The 17,101-nt window shown below is 32.1% G+C and overlaps 1 protein-coding gene across 3 annotated transcripts in view; it reads right to left on the bottom strand.

Moving 5' to 3' along the window:
• LOC111707860 (E3 ubiquitin-protein ligase Siah2) overlaps nucleotides 1–17,101 on the bottom strand; it is a 36,153-nt gene that overhangs the window by 2,237 nt on the left and 16,815 nt on the right. For all 3 annotated transcript variants that reach the window (XM_023481040.1, XM_023481041.1, XM_023481042.1), the window contains exons 15-21: nucleotides 16,281–16,361; nucleotides 12,245–12,348; nucleotides 7,002–7,057; nucleotides 6,232–6,322; nucleotides 4,119–4,208; nucleotides 2,691–2,752; nucleotides 1,288–1,355 (exon numbers count right to left, since the gene is read on the bottom strand). In XM_023481040.1, coding sequence (XP_023336808.1) covers nucleotides 1,288–1,355; nucleotides 2,691–2,752; nucleotides 4,119–4,208; nucleotides 6,232–6,322; nucleotides 7,002–7,057; nucleotides 12,245–12,348; nucleotides 16,281–16,361 — 552 coding nt within the window. The remainder of the gene's footprint in view (nucleotides 1–1,287; nucleotides 1,356–2,690; nucleotides 2,753–4,118; nucleotides 4,209–6,231; nucleotides 6,323–7,001; nucleotides 7,058–12,244; nucleotides 12,349–16,280; nucleotides 16,362–17,101) is intronic.

The raw sequence follows: 17,101 nt of genomic DNA, 5'->3' as shown, positions 1-17,101 counted from the left end.
CAGGATACTGGGTACAGGATACTGGGTACAGGATACTGGGAATAGGATACTGGGTACAGGATACTGGAACATCTTCTTGAATAAGCAATCAAATAAGTACTTATGGAACATATTCTCAAATAAACACTTCTTGGACATATCTCGAAAATTATGAATGAATTTTGATTGTCAATTGAAACATTAATCAATCTAATATTATTTAGAATGCAGAAAATAAGTTAAACTAACTTCATTTTGACGAGAATTTTTTTTATTTTCATGAAAAATTTGCTGAAATGAGTGAAAACTTTTAAAAAACGGTGTATTTTCCAGGATAAAAATCCGTAAAATCCGTACAATTTGAAAACAAATCCGTACAATTTTAGGGTTAACAAAAAATCAATCCGTACAATCCGTACATTTTGGCCACCCTGCATTTAAGAACTTAATGCGTATTTAATATATGTTAACTAATAATTTTTAATGTTTTAACATTGCTTTTTATGTCAAACATTGCGTTAAATAGTTAAAACTTTAGAGGTCCAGTCCACCCCATGCCTCATGCAAGAGTCCGCTCCATGTGCAGGACACCGGTTAGAAAAAATGTTGAGTGCTATGGCTTAGGCAACCAATTATTTTTTTCTTGAAAACACACAAAATTTGCAAATAGCGAAAAAGACGTAGGTCAAAACCTGTCAACCACATATTAAATGAATAATAATTCCAATAACAAAATGAAGATTAAATATTAAGATTAAAACGGCCGCGGCTCTAATCAATGGCAACCATTATTGAAATCTTTTTTTGTAATTGTTATCCAGATTTTTAACAAAATCCAAGCCGAGTGAAAATATTAATTAAGAAACATTCTTGAACTATAACAGATACTAACAGATACTAGGATAGGAAAACTAGATTTAAAACTGGAATACAAACTCAAGTTTGATACTCATGGAACTAGCTGATAACTAGCTGATAGTAAAAGATAATGACTACTAAAGGAAGGAGCAGGGGGGGGGGATCGCAGGGGAGTGTTTATTTTTTTTTCGAATAATTATCACCCCCCCCCTTCTATGAAAATCTTTTTTTGTAGATTTTATTCGCTAAATTGGGATAATTAATTATTATTAGGGGAAAAATAAAGGAATTTTTGGAGACAAAGTTTTTTATAGAATGAAAAAACGTGCAAATCGGATTTTTTCTTTTCTTTTTTCGGCTTAGAGCAGTTACAGAAAAATAGTAATAGTAATCCTTACCAGGGGGAGGGGGGGGGGGAGCAGAATGGGATTTAATAAAACTAAACTCTACCTTATATCTTATTTTATCACCGTCACGTAACCGTCTTCCAATGGCATCACTGATAGATAAACATTTTCCTAAATATGGAAATTTATTCAAAATTCTTCAAGACAACTCATGAAATTGTATAAACGAGGTCAAAGAACTTGGATGAACCGAGACAAATTGTTCCAGAGACTTAGACAGAGGTCTCGGAACCCTGAAGAAGAATTTTATGATAAATATCTAGACAAATTAAAAATATTGTATTTTGTAAATTGTAAATATTTTAATTGTGTAACCCTTAAAAGGGCTGTTAGCGTAATTTTAAGTTACCCTCCTTGCAAAGATAGCAAAGTCCGATTCACAACTGTACCCTTGAAACCTTTATTTGATCAATTATATGGAAGATATTGTCGTTTTTCTAGATTTATAACTATTCAGTTCTGATAATTCATCATATATGTTTTTCTGTGGTAGAACTGCGCAAGTGACTTTTGTAGACAATTAAGGAGAAAACCAAGATTAAAGGGACTGTAAACGCAATTTAAGGTGACCCTCTAGACATAGATGACAATACCCCATTCACAAAGGTACTCTTTACACCATTGTCTGATTATTAATGTGGAAGATACTGTAGTTTTTAGAAGTTTCAGATGTTTCCGAGACGCCTTTCTGTAGTAGAAATGCGCAAGTCACTTTTATAGAGAAATCGCAATAGAAAATAATCCGTTTTTAAAATTATAAACATTGATATCTAACTCATACTTGATCAGACACAACGGGTACACTTGTAAATGGAACATTGTCATCGTTTCAGTTAAAATTATGGTTACAATTCCTTTAAAGGGACTGTAAGCATAATTTCAAGTGACCGTCTGATAAAAGCGTTATATCTCCGGTTAACAATAGCACCTATTAGAGCCCTTAACCAGATTAACAGCAAAAAAGATATCGCCGTTAAAAAATGTCTCCATTTTATTCATTAACTCTACTAGAGTATCAGCGAGTCACTTTTACTTTATTTAAAACAAGAGTGAAAACGAGAAATACAAATTTTTTAATTAGACATCTAACTGTTTAAAAGACGCCTCACTTAATTACGCCGACATTATTATATTTAAAGATGAACATGAACAAATATGTCTTTTTGTTTCCTTTTTTGAAATTTTCTTTTGTTTAACACTCCTAAGATAAGTTTATTTCAGTGCTTAGGATCGTTGGATCCGCAAGATTTTGTATTTCTGGATTTTTAACATAAAAATGAGCGGAAAAAAAAGAATTTGACAATTTTGTTTTGTTAAAAAAAATCAGCAAATCTAAAGAAATAATTTTGTCCTGGATTTGGATCCGGATCCATTTTTTCCAGTGCGGATCCGCACCCGCATCAAAACAAAATTGATCCTAAGCACTGGTATATTTTTATGCATCACCTTCTGACACGATATCATCATCTGAAGTCCGTAACGAGGATACCTCACTCCCGTAAACATATCTGAACACAGATTACACAGATACTTGTTAATCGACAAATATGAAATAATAACTGGCGTTGCTCGTGGAATTTTAAAAACACATTTAAAAAAAAAAACTTATGTTCCCTCAACAAATGTCAGCCAACTTGGTTTTTTCGTTTGGGCAGCTATAGCTAACATATATAATAAATATATTATTGTTTTATTGTATGTATCTATATGTAACATTAATTTGAAATCAATTTAGCATCTAATGAAAATCCGCGAAACATCTGTGAAAAATTCTCGAATCATTCATACTGATGATTGCATGAGGGGAGGAAGGCCAACCACATCAACCTCTAGTCCGAACCACATTCTCCTCATTTTCTCGTCCGAACTACCTCGAAATCATCGTCCTTTCAATATTATTTTTCTAATCTAATCCTTCCATTTAAAACTATTTTTTAAGAATCAAGCCACGTTAGGGCATAAATGAAATATCAAATTTTTGTGAATCAAAGTAAAAAGTTTCAATTGAATTAAAGATTTCAAGTTTAATGTCCTTAAAAATGTACACCTTTTTTACGCGCATTTTTAGATATTCCTGTTGTAGAATGCCGCAAATAATTCCGAGTTTTTAGAACTTTAATCGTTTTTGTTAACTATAGTGAAAACCATAGAATTTTTCCGGGTGGTTCCATGGGGAAAATTATAGGCAGAGATATGCCGAATATTTTTCTATTTATTTTATATCTCGAAGGTTAGCCATTATGGAGGCAGAAGAGATTTAAGTTTTACCTAAATAATGTTTGACATCATTCTCGTGGATTTGAAGATTCCAACATCTCAAAATCCTTGGAAAGCTTTATTCTAGTCATGTTTTATGCCCTAACGTCGCCATATTTTTAAAAAATGTATTTATTTTCAAGGACGAGGATTTCCAGGTGGTTCGGACGAGAAAATGAGGAGAATGTGGTTCGGACTAGAGATTGATGTGGTTGGCCTTCCTCCCCTCAATGCATAAAAGCATGAAACAATTTGTTTATGAATAAAGTGTTAAAGAAGATTGTTGCGTTTCAACTGAAATAAACATATATATATATAATATATCATATATGAGCAAAGAGCTATATTATAAAAATAGCTGAAGTGACTGGGGTTGCCCCTGAAATTTTTCAAAAATCTAATTTTTTAGCCCCGGAGGTTTGGCCAGCTATAGCTGACATGCAAACAAACATATGTGAGCGAAGATCTTTATTATTTAATAATATTAACATTTTCAGAACTGATTCATCATAGGTTTTAGGCTTACTTTCTTCAGGAGTCAAGAAAAAGTATTCTCTTGACTTTCATGACTGTAAACAATGTTGCGGAATGAGGATCCTTTGTGGGTAATATTCTTACTTGGTATTTCCTTTAAATGCTGTAATCTCGTAAAGATAATTCGATGACTCTTCCTCTTCTCCTAGCAACCAAACCCAGTGGTGCAACCATCTAAATATTAACAAAATAAATCAAAATAATAATAAAACAATTATCCATCTCGTCCTTGCAACCAATATTGCAACCGTTTAAATATCAATTTAAAAAGTATGAATAATAATAAAACAACTAGTCATCTTATAATTGCAACCAATTTTGCAACCCTCCAGAAATCAATGGTAAACACTAAAATAATAATAAAACAACCAGCAGCTATTCAGGAATATCATTAGAGTAACCCAAGTAACTAAATAATTCAATAATCAAAATCTTATCTTTTTCATTTTTCGCTTGTATCTTTTATTGTTAAATGTTGTTAAATTGTCAATACAAAAAATATCATAATAATAAGTTTATAAGCTAGTACATTTAAAGTTTAAAAATAAAGTACATTTTAATTTTTATTATAACATTTCACATATATTTTTTTATCTTGCATGATTTTACTTATTTATTATTTTATTCTTAAAATTTTCAAAAATTTATTTTATAATGAATCTATGTTTAAGGATAACCTAGCAACAAACTATGGACAATGGGCATAATATATTTGTGAATGCTATTAAATGGGATTTATAGCAGCTTCTGTTCATAAATATGTCTGCGGGGGTCTAGAAAGCGTACTCAATAATACAACCAGTAAGATTACATACTATTGCCAATTTTTAAGAGATATTGCGCAGACTTTGTACTGCGTAACCAGTAATAAAAACATGTTAAGTCATAAATATTGAATTGCTAAATTCTTGTGTATATATAAATATATAAATAATATTTTCAACTTTTTCAGTTTAACATTTTTAGTGCTTTGCTGAATTCGACTTTTGTAAATTGGATTTGCAAAATTGTATGTACTTGTCGAAGGATATGTATTCGACTTTTAAGGTTTTAAAAGCTGACTTTAGCTCATCAAATTTTCATTTTAACGCCCAAGTAAAAGGAATGCAAGTTTATTTGGTTGCATAGCATGTTTAAATTTTAATTTCAAAAATTGTTCAATTTGTCTTCAGACAGAGCAGCTACAATTGAAAACTACAAAGGTACTGTAAGCTAATTGTAATTTCAATGCAAGAGGTAGCAATGCCCGATTCACAAAGGTACACATAAAATGATAAAACATTTATCTATTTAAAGATAATGCCATTCTTTTTTATAAAAAACCGCTCTGTTCTTAGTTTGAATTTTACAATTTCATTTTCAAAATCTACGTAATATTTCCGATCAGTGAACACCAATTTTAAGATTTTAGCACTAAACTTGAAGATATGTTACGGCAGTTTAAAGTCTGCAATAGTAAATGTAAAAGAGAAACTTATCTTAACTTTCACGTCTACGTTTGAAAATGTTGGAATAACGTACAGCGTATCGTAAACAAATAAATGTCCTCCATTGATTTGTTTACGATACATTTCGGCAGTTTTAGCTTTTATATCCATTATCACTCTTGTGCACATTGACTTTTTTCTCTTTTGAGACTCTTCAAAAATAACATGTTTGAAAAACAAAGAAAACAAACTCATGAATATCAACCAAGTCCAAAATTGTAAACTTGAAAGTGTCATAACTTCCCCAGTTTTAATGTTACAATGTGCCCATCGATCGGAAATGTCAAAGATGTAAAATGTTAAAAATGTTAAAAATGTTAAAATCGAACTTCATATGTCTACACTACAGTAGAAATGAAGTCACCTTAGTAAGAAAAATCAAAATTGAAATAGTCATTTTTCAAAATTATAAACATGGATACCTAATTCATACTTGGTCAGATAAAGGGTACCGTTGTGGATCGGTCAAGGCATTCTATAAATGGGAGGTCACATGAAAATTAATCATTCTAGTTTGCTAGAAGTCCGATAAAACGCCCTCGGGGGTTTAAATTTCCACCAATTTGTCTAAAAGTAAACGATACATTAGTTTAAAATCGAAATTTTGTTTAAAAAATCGTTTTTTTTCTTCAAAAAAAGTTTTTTTTTAAATCGAAATAAAAAAAAATTTGAATTTGACGGGCAACGCCGGGCTCTTGCGCTGGTATTACCTATCTCTGGTAAGGGCTACATCAAAGAATGTTCTCCCGAAGCAAGTGATAACACGAGGAGACCACGCACCATCCCCACCGAAGTACATTCCTGCATTATCGAGGATATTATCATTCTTGTGATTTTTTTTTTTTTTTTTTTTGGGGGGGGGGGGGGGTGAATGGAGGCCTTATGATACTCCGACGAGACTTTAAACGAGTTGAGTCGTAACCACAAACTTGCATTTCCTAATCTCTATATTTTTCCAACCTGTGAACATTTTAAATTTTAAACAGAATTCGTTTTTTGGAAATATCTAATGTTTACACCATAAGGTTCCAAAGATATAGGGATTTGAAAATTTAAGTTTGTGGCTAAAACTCATTTCATTTGTACGCTCTTTACAATAAGCGCAAAAAATCCTACCCTGGCGAAGATACAAAACTTTGTCAGTAAAATAGTAAACTTAAAACGTGTAAAATGTTTCAATGATTCAAACGTCTTGTATTTTTGTGCAACATCTTTAAGCCAAAATAAAGTCTGATAAAGAAAACAAAAATCAATGACAAACACAATTATTAGACATTCAACATTCTTTTATGTTTTTGTAAAAAATATGTTCGACAATGATCGAAATTTCTAAAAAAAAAATAAGTGAAAAAAAATCGTTGATATTTTTTTCTTCATGTTTTAAGTACTTTCCATTAAAGGCCCGGGCTGTCTGTATGTGGGGGGGGGGGGTATGCACTACCCCACCCTCTACTGAACTGAAATTGCACGCATTACGTACCTATCAATATCATGCTAGCTGTGATCTCTGGCCCATCAGATCGTCTGCATTCCTCCCTGAACGATCAATTATTAGTTAAAAAGACGACTGATTACTTTTTGAACATTATCATTACGTTAGTTTTAATAACGGGGTAAAAAGGCACAAATGGTAAATACTGCCACCCACTATAATCCCACTTAAAAAATGTAAAACACAAGAAAACTAAATTTTTATTGTTTTGAAAGTTTTAAATCGGATTCAATTTTTTTACATAAACAATCCGCTCAACATTCCACTGACGATCAAAATTTTAATATTAAATACAATGGTCGGAAGAGGGAAAAAAAAGCTGCACAAATTTTAAGTTAATATTATCATCCCATAGGTTCTGACTACGGGGGGAGCTTCTAAGTGGTCCCAGGTAACTCCCTAGCTATCTCACCAAAATCTGAAAACTTGTCTTCTCAAGCAATATTGATTAATAACACTAACACTCAGTTATGTCTCCAGTTCCAAGCAAGCTTTAGAAATTAAAAAAAATATTTTTAGAATTCTCAATTTAATTCTATTTTATACTTTTATACTGAAGGCGTTAATATGGCGCAAAATATTTTCTATGCCATTTTTAAATTTAGCAGATTTTGAGACACAATTCTGGTAGCTCCAACATGCTTTAGCAAGAAAATATTTTTCTGATAATTTTAACTAATAATTTTGATTCAGACTAAGCTGGTTCGTAATTCTTTAATGTAAAGTGCAAGTTGGTGGGGTTATTAGGAAGCAAAATTATATTTCCGCTTTATTGAAAAAACTTCTTGACCTTTTTATCGTGATCTTAAAAAACTAATTTGTTCATCTTTCAGTACAAAATCTTGTTAATTGATTGTTAATTTGGTTAAAAAATAATTATTCTAAAAATATTAGTTAAAACTGCTAACTTTAAATAAATCCAAAGTTTCTCCTTTATCATAAAAATGGGTTAAACTCATCAAATCGCAAATGATATTAACACAAAACTTATTGCTGCTACTTCTGCAATAAAAAACTATTATCTTAAATTTTTAAAAATTTGAAAATCATTGAAAATTCAAAATTATTGAATTTCAATCTTAAATAATCGGTGTGATCCGTTCAAAGAGACATAAAATTGAAAGTTTATAAAGAGATGGTTTTTTTATACATCTGCAACTTAGATAGTTGATCGTATATACCCAAAACACAATTACAAAATAAACAAATGTATCAAATAGAGTTTACTTAAAGAAGACGAAAGTTATAAGCAGTAAACATACCAAGAAGTTCTTTAAAAAAAGATGACCAGTTTAATCTTACGCCCTTTTAGCACCTCCACAATCTTACACTTTACATGGAAAAGCTACAAAACAAATTAAACTGAATAGGCTATTTAAAAATATAAACTTTATATACTTTCTTGTCTCGAGACTGTTGGAGACCAGATTTATGTTAAAAACTTGCTAAATATTGTTAAAAAAAAACTAAGAGCCCTCATAGCGCCTCCAGTATTAAAAACAATTAAGATACTACAAGAACAGTGATTTCAAGTCTGATTTGAAAATTCTCAAAATGTATCTTTTTCTTGTCTATAGCTTGCTTGGAACTGGAGATATGACTGATAGCATGGTAATTTTTTGATAAAAACCTTTGTGACAGAAACAATCTCAAAAACTGACGAGGGTCAACCCAGACCGAAATATATTTTCAATAAATGTGTGGAACTAACATCTACTTTTTTACTCTACAGAGGTTTGGTCCATCACCATCACCGAATTTTAAAGATAAAAATGATTTCAATCAATAAATCAATATTGCTTGAGAAGACAAGTTTTCTGATTTTGGTGAGATAGCTAGGGAGTTACCCGGAACCACTTAGAAGCACCCCCCGTAGTCAGAACCTATGGAATAAATATTTTAACCTACAATTTTTACAGCTTGGTGTGAGGGCCTGACCAAGATACAAGGCCTTAAAGATCTGCACTTCTTACTAGTAGATGAAAAGTTTCAAAATAAGTATGTACACATTATTGTTGTCAAGATGGGATGGATCCTAAGCAATAAGGGTAAAAATATTAAAATTATTTATCGTACACATTTAATATCTAAGAAAGTTGAAGTTACTGTTTAAAGGGATTGTATGCGTGATTTCAAGTGACGCCTTCAGTCTCTTTATTTTGACATTATCAATGAAAAAGTGCATTCTAAATTCAACTTCTCGTCGTGTGCATTGTTCTAAACCAGACTTACAACATTGATAAGATACAGGGGCTAAATCTTTCAATTAAGCAAACCTGTCAGTTCGTATTTACTATTCAGGCAGAGGTGTACAGAGTGAGTCTAAAAAAAGTGTGATTCGCGGCGTTGGGTGCAAAATTGTACATTTTTTGTGCAACTCTCCTGTATGGAATATATTTTTTTTTTTTGGTACTCCAATGGCCCAAAAAAGAATCTGCGAAACTTTTTATCTCGAAATCAAAAGTTCAGGAAAGCAAAATGTGTTATATACATTATTTCTATTCTGGGAATGATTTGTAATGAAAAAATTAAAAACTATCTGGAAACCCAAAGGCCAAACTTGAAGAATTTGAGCCGCGTTTAAGTTTGAGACGCGGCTAAGGTATGGTTGGTTCCACTTTAAATTGTATTTAGTGTTTGAGCTGGCGCTCAATTGGAACCGAGGTTTTGAGAGTTTAGATTCGGGGGTTAAATTCTTAAAATTCGGCCTCTTTTAACAAGATATTTATCTAATATATTTATTCAATGTTTATTGTTTTGTTGCCTCTATTACGCAATTTACTGCACAATTGCTAAGTTCTGTTCTGATTGAACCTTCTCATAACAATCCTTTAATAAATCCAGAACAGAAACCCCTGTAGCATGGTTCTATATATGTTCTTTCTAATCTGAACCTTTAAAACTAACCAGCTTATAAAACCAACTGAAATATTTTCAACTTTGAAACCAGTTTAATCTTCTTAAATATCTCTATAAATAGTGAAAACTATATTAATTATAATTATAACAATAATAATAACATTTTCAATATCAACATCAACATCAACATCAACATCAACATTAACATCAACATCATCATCATCATCAACATCAATATCAACATCAACATCAACATCAACATCAACATCAACATCATCAACATCAACATCAACATCAACATCAACATCAACATCAACATCAACATCAACATCAACATCAACATCAACATCAACATCAATATCAATATCAATATCCATATCAATATCAATAAGAATATCAATAACAATAACAGTAACAGTAACAATAACAGTAACAATAACAGTAGCAATAACAATAACAATAACAGTAACAATAACAGTAACAATAACAGTAACAATAACAATAACAATAGCAATAGCAATAACAGTAACAATAACAAAAACAATAACAATAACAATAACAGTAACAGTAACAGTGACAGTAACAGTAACAGTAACAGTAACAGTAACAGTAACACAGTAACAGTAACAGTAACAGTAACAGTAACAGTAACAGTAACAATAACAACTACAGTAACAAAGACAATAAAATAACAATAATAATAACAGTAACTTGAAGAGACCGACTAGCTGAAAGTGCAGTATTGTAGAGAAAAACTTAGGAATTCATTTGATACCAATGAGACATTTTACGGTGTACAATTTTTAAATAAGAGCATACCGTCGTTTGTAATATTTCACCTGTTTTCAGAGGCAGCTTGTGGGGGGGGGGGTAAACGCCCCCACATTGAAAAAACTAGGAGCGCAAGAAGAGTAAGCAGTCCCTTTAATTTTTATTTTTAGGAAGAGATTAAAAAGTTTTTGACTGGTGCGCACCTTTTTCACTTTAAAATATATATTTTTTAAAAATCCGAATCTTGTTAATACGTTTTCCACCTTCCACCCCCAAGTTTCTCCGATGCTCATGGTTTTGACCAAATTTGCTGTAAAAAATTTCAAAAAAAAATTCTATAACCCCCCGACCCTTTGGAAAATATCATAAGCCGCTCCCGTCTGCTGTTTCAGTCAGCAGAAAAAAAGTTAATTTCTCTATATTTACTAAATCTTGCTTAGCTACAAAAATTTAATGTTAATTGTGTACTTAAAAGTTCTCAGCAGTATACTTCTAAAAACTTAGATGCCTGTTTCAGATTTTAATCCCTAATATGCTACAAAAATGTTAAGTATTATGTTTTACTGCGCTTTTAGAGTGCTCTGCGCCCCCGTTCCTGTAAATATTTAAAACTTTTAACTGTTGAAAGTCGGCAATTTTAAATCATTTTCTTCTGACGTATTTAGGTTTCGAATTGGCTCATTAAAAAAAAACCAAATGGAAACCCTAGTATATATATATATATAAAAATGAGGTGTTTGTGTTTATTTCTTATGGTAACAATTTTAACTGTAAAGCCATCTTTGATTTCCCTGACATAACAGAAACCCCGGCACTATAGCAAGCTATATAAGCATAGAATCTGCCAAAGTTCTTTTTGATTCAACGTTATAAAAGTTTCAGCTTATGCAACCAGCAGATATACAAGCTTCTACAAAGACTAGGTGTATTGTGTAGTCACCCGTTACTTAAGTTTCCAGTGCAAAATCTTTTGTGTTGCAAAACTCCTCTGTGTTTGATGCACCTTGATAAAATAGTGTAATAAGCTAAGCCATCCCCCCTTCCCATATTTATATACATAAATGTATCACACCCGTTTCTCACATCTAGCTAACAACCCACGCCCTTTTCCACATCTACCTCACAACTCCCCTTCTTCCCTAATCTAGCCCCCACCCTCTTTCCAACATCTACCTTACAAGAAATGATAAATCTCTGATGGTTTAACCCTATCTAGGCTGGGGGGTCTGAATCTATGTATAGCCTGGGGGACCCCCAATTTTTCAAGGCCAGCTCATTGAAAAAAAATTAGACAGATATCTTTATTATTTTGGGTGCTAGTGAGGGTTGATAAAAAAATCCTTAAAAAGGGTCCGACAATGAAAAAGACATTTTTTTTGATTTTAAACAAATATGTTATGGGCTATTTTAGACTTTTTTCCGCCCTGTACCCCTAGTCTAGGGTTGTTAACGTTTTCATTTCTTTCTTAAACGCTCGTTTCGTTATGAAAACGACGACAAAAAATGATAGTTTTTTTTTTAAATGGTCGTTTCCGATGTACTTACATAACTACTTGCACATGCCAATTTACTGACAAATGAAGAAAACTGATGACACCTACCTATGTGCTGTACTGACATGAAGTACAACTGCGTCTGCTGCTAGCTTGTGATCACACTCTATGTACGGGCAAATGTATGGACGGAATCTGCACTGTCGTTCATGCTAAACAAAAGAAACGTTATCAAAATTTAGTCTTAAAAGAATCCTCTAATGTGTGCAATATACAGTTTACAAGGCACGTTTACACAGAAAACGCCTTAAAAATATATTTACGTTTAGCAGGGTGCCCCTATAAATATAGGAATACACTATGGATTGGTCATAAGTTTGAAATTAATTGAATAAATAATGTTGTAACTACGACGTAGCAAATCGGAGATTCTACGGCTGTGAGCGTCGCGAGTTTTTAACAATTTTCTCATTACTCTGTACTCGCGAGCAATAACTTTAATGTTTCAAGGGTACAGTTGTGAATCGAGCATGTCCCTCTTTAAATTGAAGATCATTGAAAATAACAATATAGTTCTTTTAAAAGCCGTACTGCATTCCTGCGATGAGACCTGATAAGAAAATAATGATCGGGATTAGAGAAAATCTAAGACGTAGTTAACATTATACGCTTATAAAACTTAAAACAACGAACCATGCCTGGGATCTAACTAGGCTTGGTTTTTAGAAAATCAAATACCGGCAGGGAGATAAATTGATCCCCCTAATATGCAAGTTAAAAATATCAAATCATGTACCTACTGCCAAACGTGTACACTGTACATAATATGAACTGCATTTTGTCCTTGTTAAATCACAAATGTGATCATTTTCTTATGATTTTTTCTTCTTACATGTTAAAATGGTAGAAAGTCATGCCTTTTTCAATGACGAGACACTCACGTTGTTTCATGATCACAAATTTCGTGTTTTCCTCAGGTTTCATAATAACTATATCAATGACCATACCAGGTCATTAAAGTTATTAAAATGTGCTCTTTGTATTTCGGGCATTCCCATCTTTGCATACAGGGTCTGAGCTGAAATCTTTAGAATGAGATATCCTTAATCACGATCGCTTAATCTGAGTATCCAATGTACACACTTTTGATTTTATTCTTAATCCTCTTTTTGGATATTTCTACTGTATAAAAGTTACGTTTGATAACGAATACAGATACAATTCTATATTTATTGGACTAATATCCGATTGAATTAAAGTCAGCTGATCACAAGTCGGCTTTTAGAGCATCTAAAGAAAGATGACTTCAATCAAGTTCATATGAAAATTTTTAGAACTATTGTAATTTTGAACGTTAGTCTTATTTTCAATCGATGTTTAGTTCAAATGATATGACATAAATCAAAACCGGTTTTTCAAAAATTAAAGAGTACATCATAACATGACCGCTGGTTGGTTAAATTTTCAACTTCTTTCTTGGTTATCGAATGCGTTTTAAAATAATCTTGGGGGTTTTAAAAAGAATTAATCTTGGTATCCACCATTCTAAAGTTTTCCGCTCAGGTCAGATTACGCGTACAGTCCCTTTAAGAATGTTTTGCTCATTCAGAATTCTATTTATTTGATTTTGTACAGGAATTTTTTTAAGAAAATTCAAACATTTTTAGAGTAAATGTTGTCTTAATCTTTAGCAAATGACAAAATATAATGAAAAAAAAACTTGAACCTTTGGAGGCACAGAAATAGTAAAATGGATTTTTTTCTGCCTACGCCGTACCAAGATAATCGTGTGACATGTTTTAAAATTTTTTTTAAAAATCTGGGAACCAATTAAACTGCACAGGATTCTGAGTTCGATTATTACTTTTTTACTAACTGATAAAATTAAATTGAGCATTTGCACTGAGTGCCCAAAATGTTTTTTTAAATATTGATCAATTTAAAAACTTGGAAAATATGTAAAATAAATGGTTGAAGGAGAATGGATTGCTGGAAATTTTGTTTGAAAATCTTGAATAATGTAATCTTTAAATCCTACAGTTCCTTTCTTCTTATAATATTTTGTAATAAATATACGCCGTTCAGTTGAAAACTAAGGAGTTAAACAACAACTTTTCCTTCAAAATTAGACCAGAACTAAAAATTGTGAATTTTCTGTTATTCTAAGATTCAAAGTTTTAAAAATTTTAGAATTTGATAGAAATAATATATATACACTATTTTGATTTTTTGAACTTTTGATTTTGAGCGACAAAAAAGTTCGCGGATTTTCTGTTGGGCCATGTAGATTTGTGGTATGTAGGTTGTATGTATGCCGAGAAAGGTAAGGTGGTATGAAGGCAGTATCAAGAACTGGATTGAACTAGTAGTGGAGGATTAGGGGTATTTTGGGTATTAAGGTGGAGGGGTGGTTGTCACCAAAATTGAGTTAACACCATAAACATCTTATTCAAGTCAAATACTTCACGGCCGCTTAAACATTTTTTTAGAGAAGTGCCCAAGCCTTAGTAGTAGAATATCCTAAATACACTGGAATTTCTTATAAAAAAAACTCGAGTATATGTTTTTTGCAACCTTTACGTATCCTGTGTAACCTATGCAAACAATGACCTCTGAAATGTATGCAATATAGCGGATTATCCATTCATGTATACATATATGAACGGGTAAACTAATTATAAATTGAAATCATTATAGATAAATGCAAGCTACAATTGATAAAATGTTTGTAAATCAAAAGATTTCAGAATCCATTTAAGCAAGTCAATTCTTATCATATGACACACAAGGCATATGTATTTTAAAAAGACGATTGTGACACAAACTTATAGTCAACCCCTGACCCCCTAAACTAGCCCACTTGGGGCCCACTGGGGGGTTATGTGTCGTGGAGGGAGAGGGGCCAAGAATCGTACGGTGCTATGGAAACGCCTCAACACGGAAACGTCTCAACACGGAAATGCCTCAAAAAAAAGCGGAAACCCCTCAAAAACCGGTTTTTTTGAGACGTTTCCGCAATTTCTGCAAGAAAAACGGAAATCCCTCAAAACCCAGTTTTTGAGGGGTTTCCTNAGCGGAAACCCCTCAAAAATTTTAGGAAACGCCTCAAAATAAAGAGGAAACCCCTCAAAAACTGGGTTTTGAGGGATTTCCGTTTTTCTTGCAGAAATTGCGGAAACGTCTCAAAAAAACCGGTTTTTGAGGGGTTTCCGCTTTTTTTTGAGGCATTTCCGTGTTGAGACGTTTCCGTGTTGAGGCGTTTCCATAGCACCGAATCGTACTATGTATGCAAGCCAGGGAGAGGAAGGTTATACTTACTTTGTTAGTACGAGGGCAGTATTAAGGAAAACACGAATAATGGACGGTATGAGACCATAGGGAAGCTCATAAATTGGATGTATGTATCTGCGTGGAAATTTAAAAATTATCACGTACACTCGAAAAAGAAGGTAAATTTTGAATCTCTTGAGAAAAAAAGACATCCCCGTTTTACAATTGCTGAACCATTTTTAAAAAAGTTTAAAGAGTCAGTAAAAAAGGTGATTAAAAAATGTGTCGTACCTAATTATCGTGGACAATTGGTGCTGAATATATATTTGACACTTCAGCAGGTTTAAATGTTGAGTCTTCTGCTTTTAATCTTAATTTTTAAAAATCTGAATCTGAATTCAGCTGATTTTTTTTACAGCTCTTTTAACGACGTGAAGGGTCGGCCGGTCATTCAAATAATCTAAAATGGCCTATAGCTTTATTATTATTATTTGAACATTTTTGTATTTTTCGACTTTCCGCCATACTCTATGATTTAAACCTCCCAAGCCCTCAAACCATTAAAAAGAGGTATTATTTTTAATAAGCTGTACTTGAAAAGTTGGGCTAGGAACATGTATTGTACCTCCATAATTTTACTTTAAGGCCTTTCTTTAGGGGTGCCAACTTAACTTTTTCTTATAAAATGCATATTTATATTTTCAAATTTCAGAAGAAAAAAACCATTATTTTTAAGGAGTTAAGAAAACCATCGTTGATAACTAAAGGAGTTTAGAAACATAATTATTACTCCCTAAGTTTAGTTCTTCATTAAACAGTTTTTCATGAAAATCATACTTTTTCGTCCCAATTTGGAAATAAAACAAGTTCTTACCATTTCTTTGTCTTTGAAGTTTATTTCTATCCTGCATCCAAAACTTCTATATTCACAGGGTATACTCATATAAGTTATTGCCTAAAAAAGAAAAAATAAGTACGCTCTCATTAATAATAAAACAGAAAGAACATTTTTTGATTCCCAAGGATTTTGGAGAAAAAATTTGAATCAACTAAAAGGAATCAATTTTGATACCAGTAACCCCCCAAAAAAATGATTTAATTTCTAATTTCAGCAGGATGGGGGCGGGGGGGGGGGGGTCAAGTAACAGCACTGTCCCGTAGTAACAGTATTGTTATAAAACAGGTATCATCAAGAGAAACTCAGAAGGCAATTTTTAAGAACAAAAAATGTGTTACCATTGGAAAAAAATATACCATTTTTTACGGTTTTTGTAAATTAACCAAACCAGAACTATACTTTGATGTGTTTCTTCAATTTTGGAGGAAAATGCGAACATAATAAAATGAAAAATCTGATGAAGTTCTGGAATACATAACAATATCTTCCATAGTACAAATTTTATTCATGAAAAACAAGTTAAATATAAAATTAAATTTTGCTATCCCGCATTTTTACAACATTTTTACAAATGAAATATTTTAATTTTTATTTTAATTTACACATTAAAAATCTAATTTCAAAATCCGGATTAATTTTGAAACAAAAATGAACCTGTAAATTATTTTCTAGTCTTTTTAAATACTATCAGTGCTTTAGTATACAATTTTAAAAACGATAAAAACTGATGAAAAAATAAAAAATAAAAGGGGATGGTGGAGTTGGCACATTTGATGTAGGGGGGGGGGGGCTGCCTT

The sequence above is a fragment of the Eurytemora carolleeae genome, unplaced genomic scaffold (genome assembly GCF_000591075.1).
Source record: "Eurytemora carolleeae unplaced genomic scaffold, Eaff_2.0 scaffold789, whole genome shotgun sequence".
Taxonomy (NCBI): domain Eukaryota; kingdom Metazoa; phylum Arthropoda; class Copepoda; order Calanoida; family Temoridae; genus Eurytemora; species Eurytemora carolleeae.
Note: the sequence above shows the minus strand (reverse complement) of the source record. Positions and strands in the feature narration are given on the sequence as shown.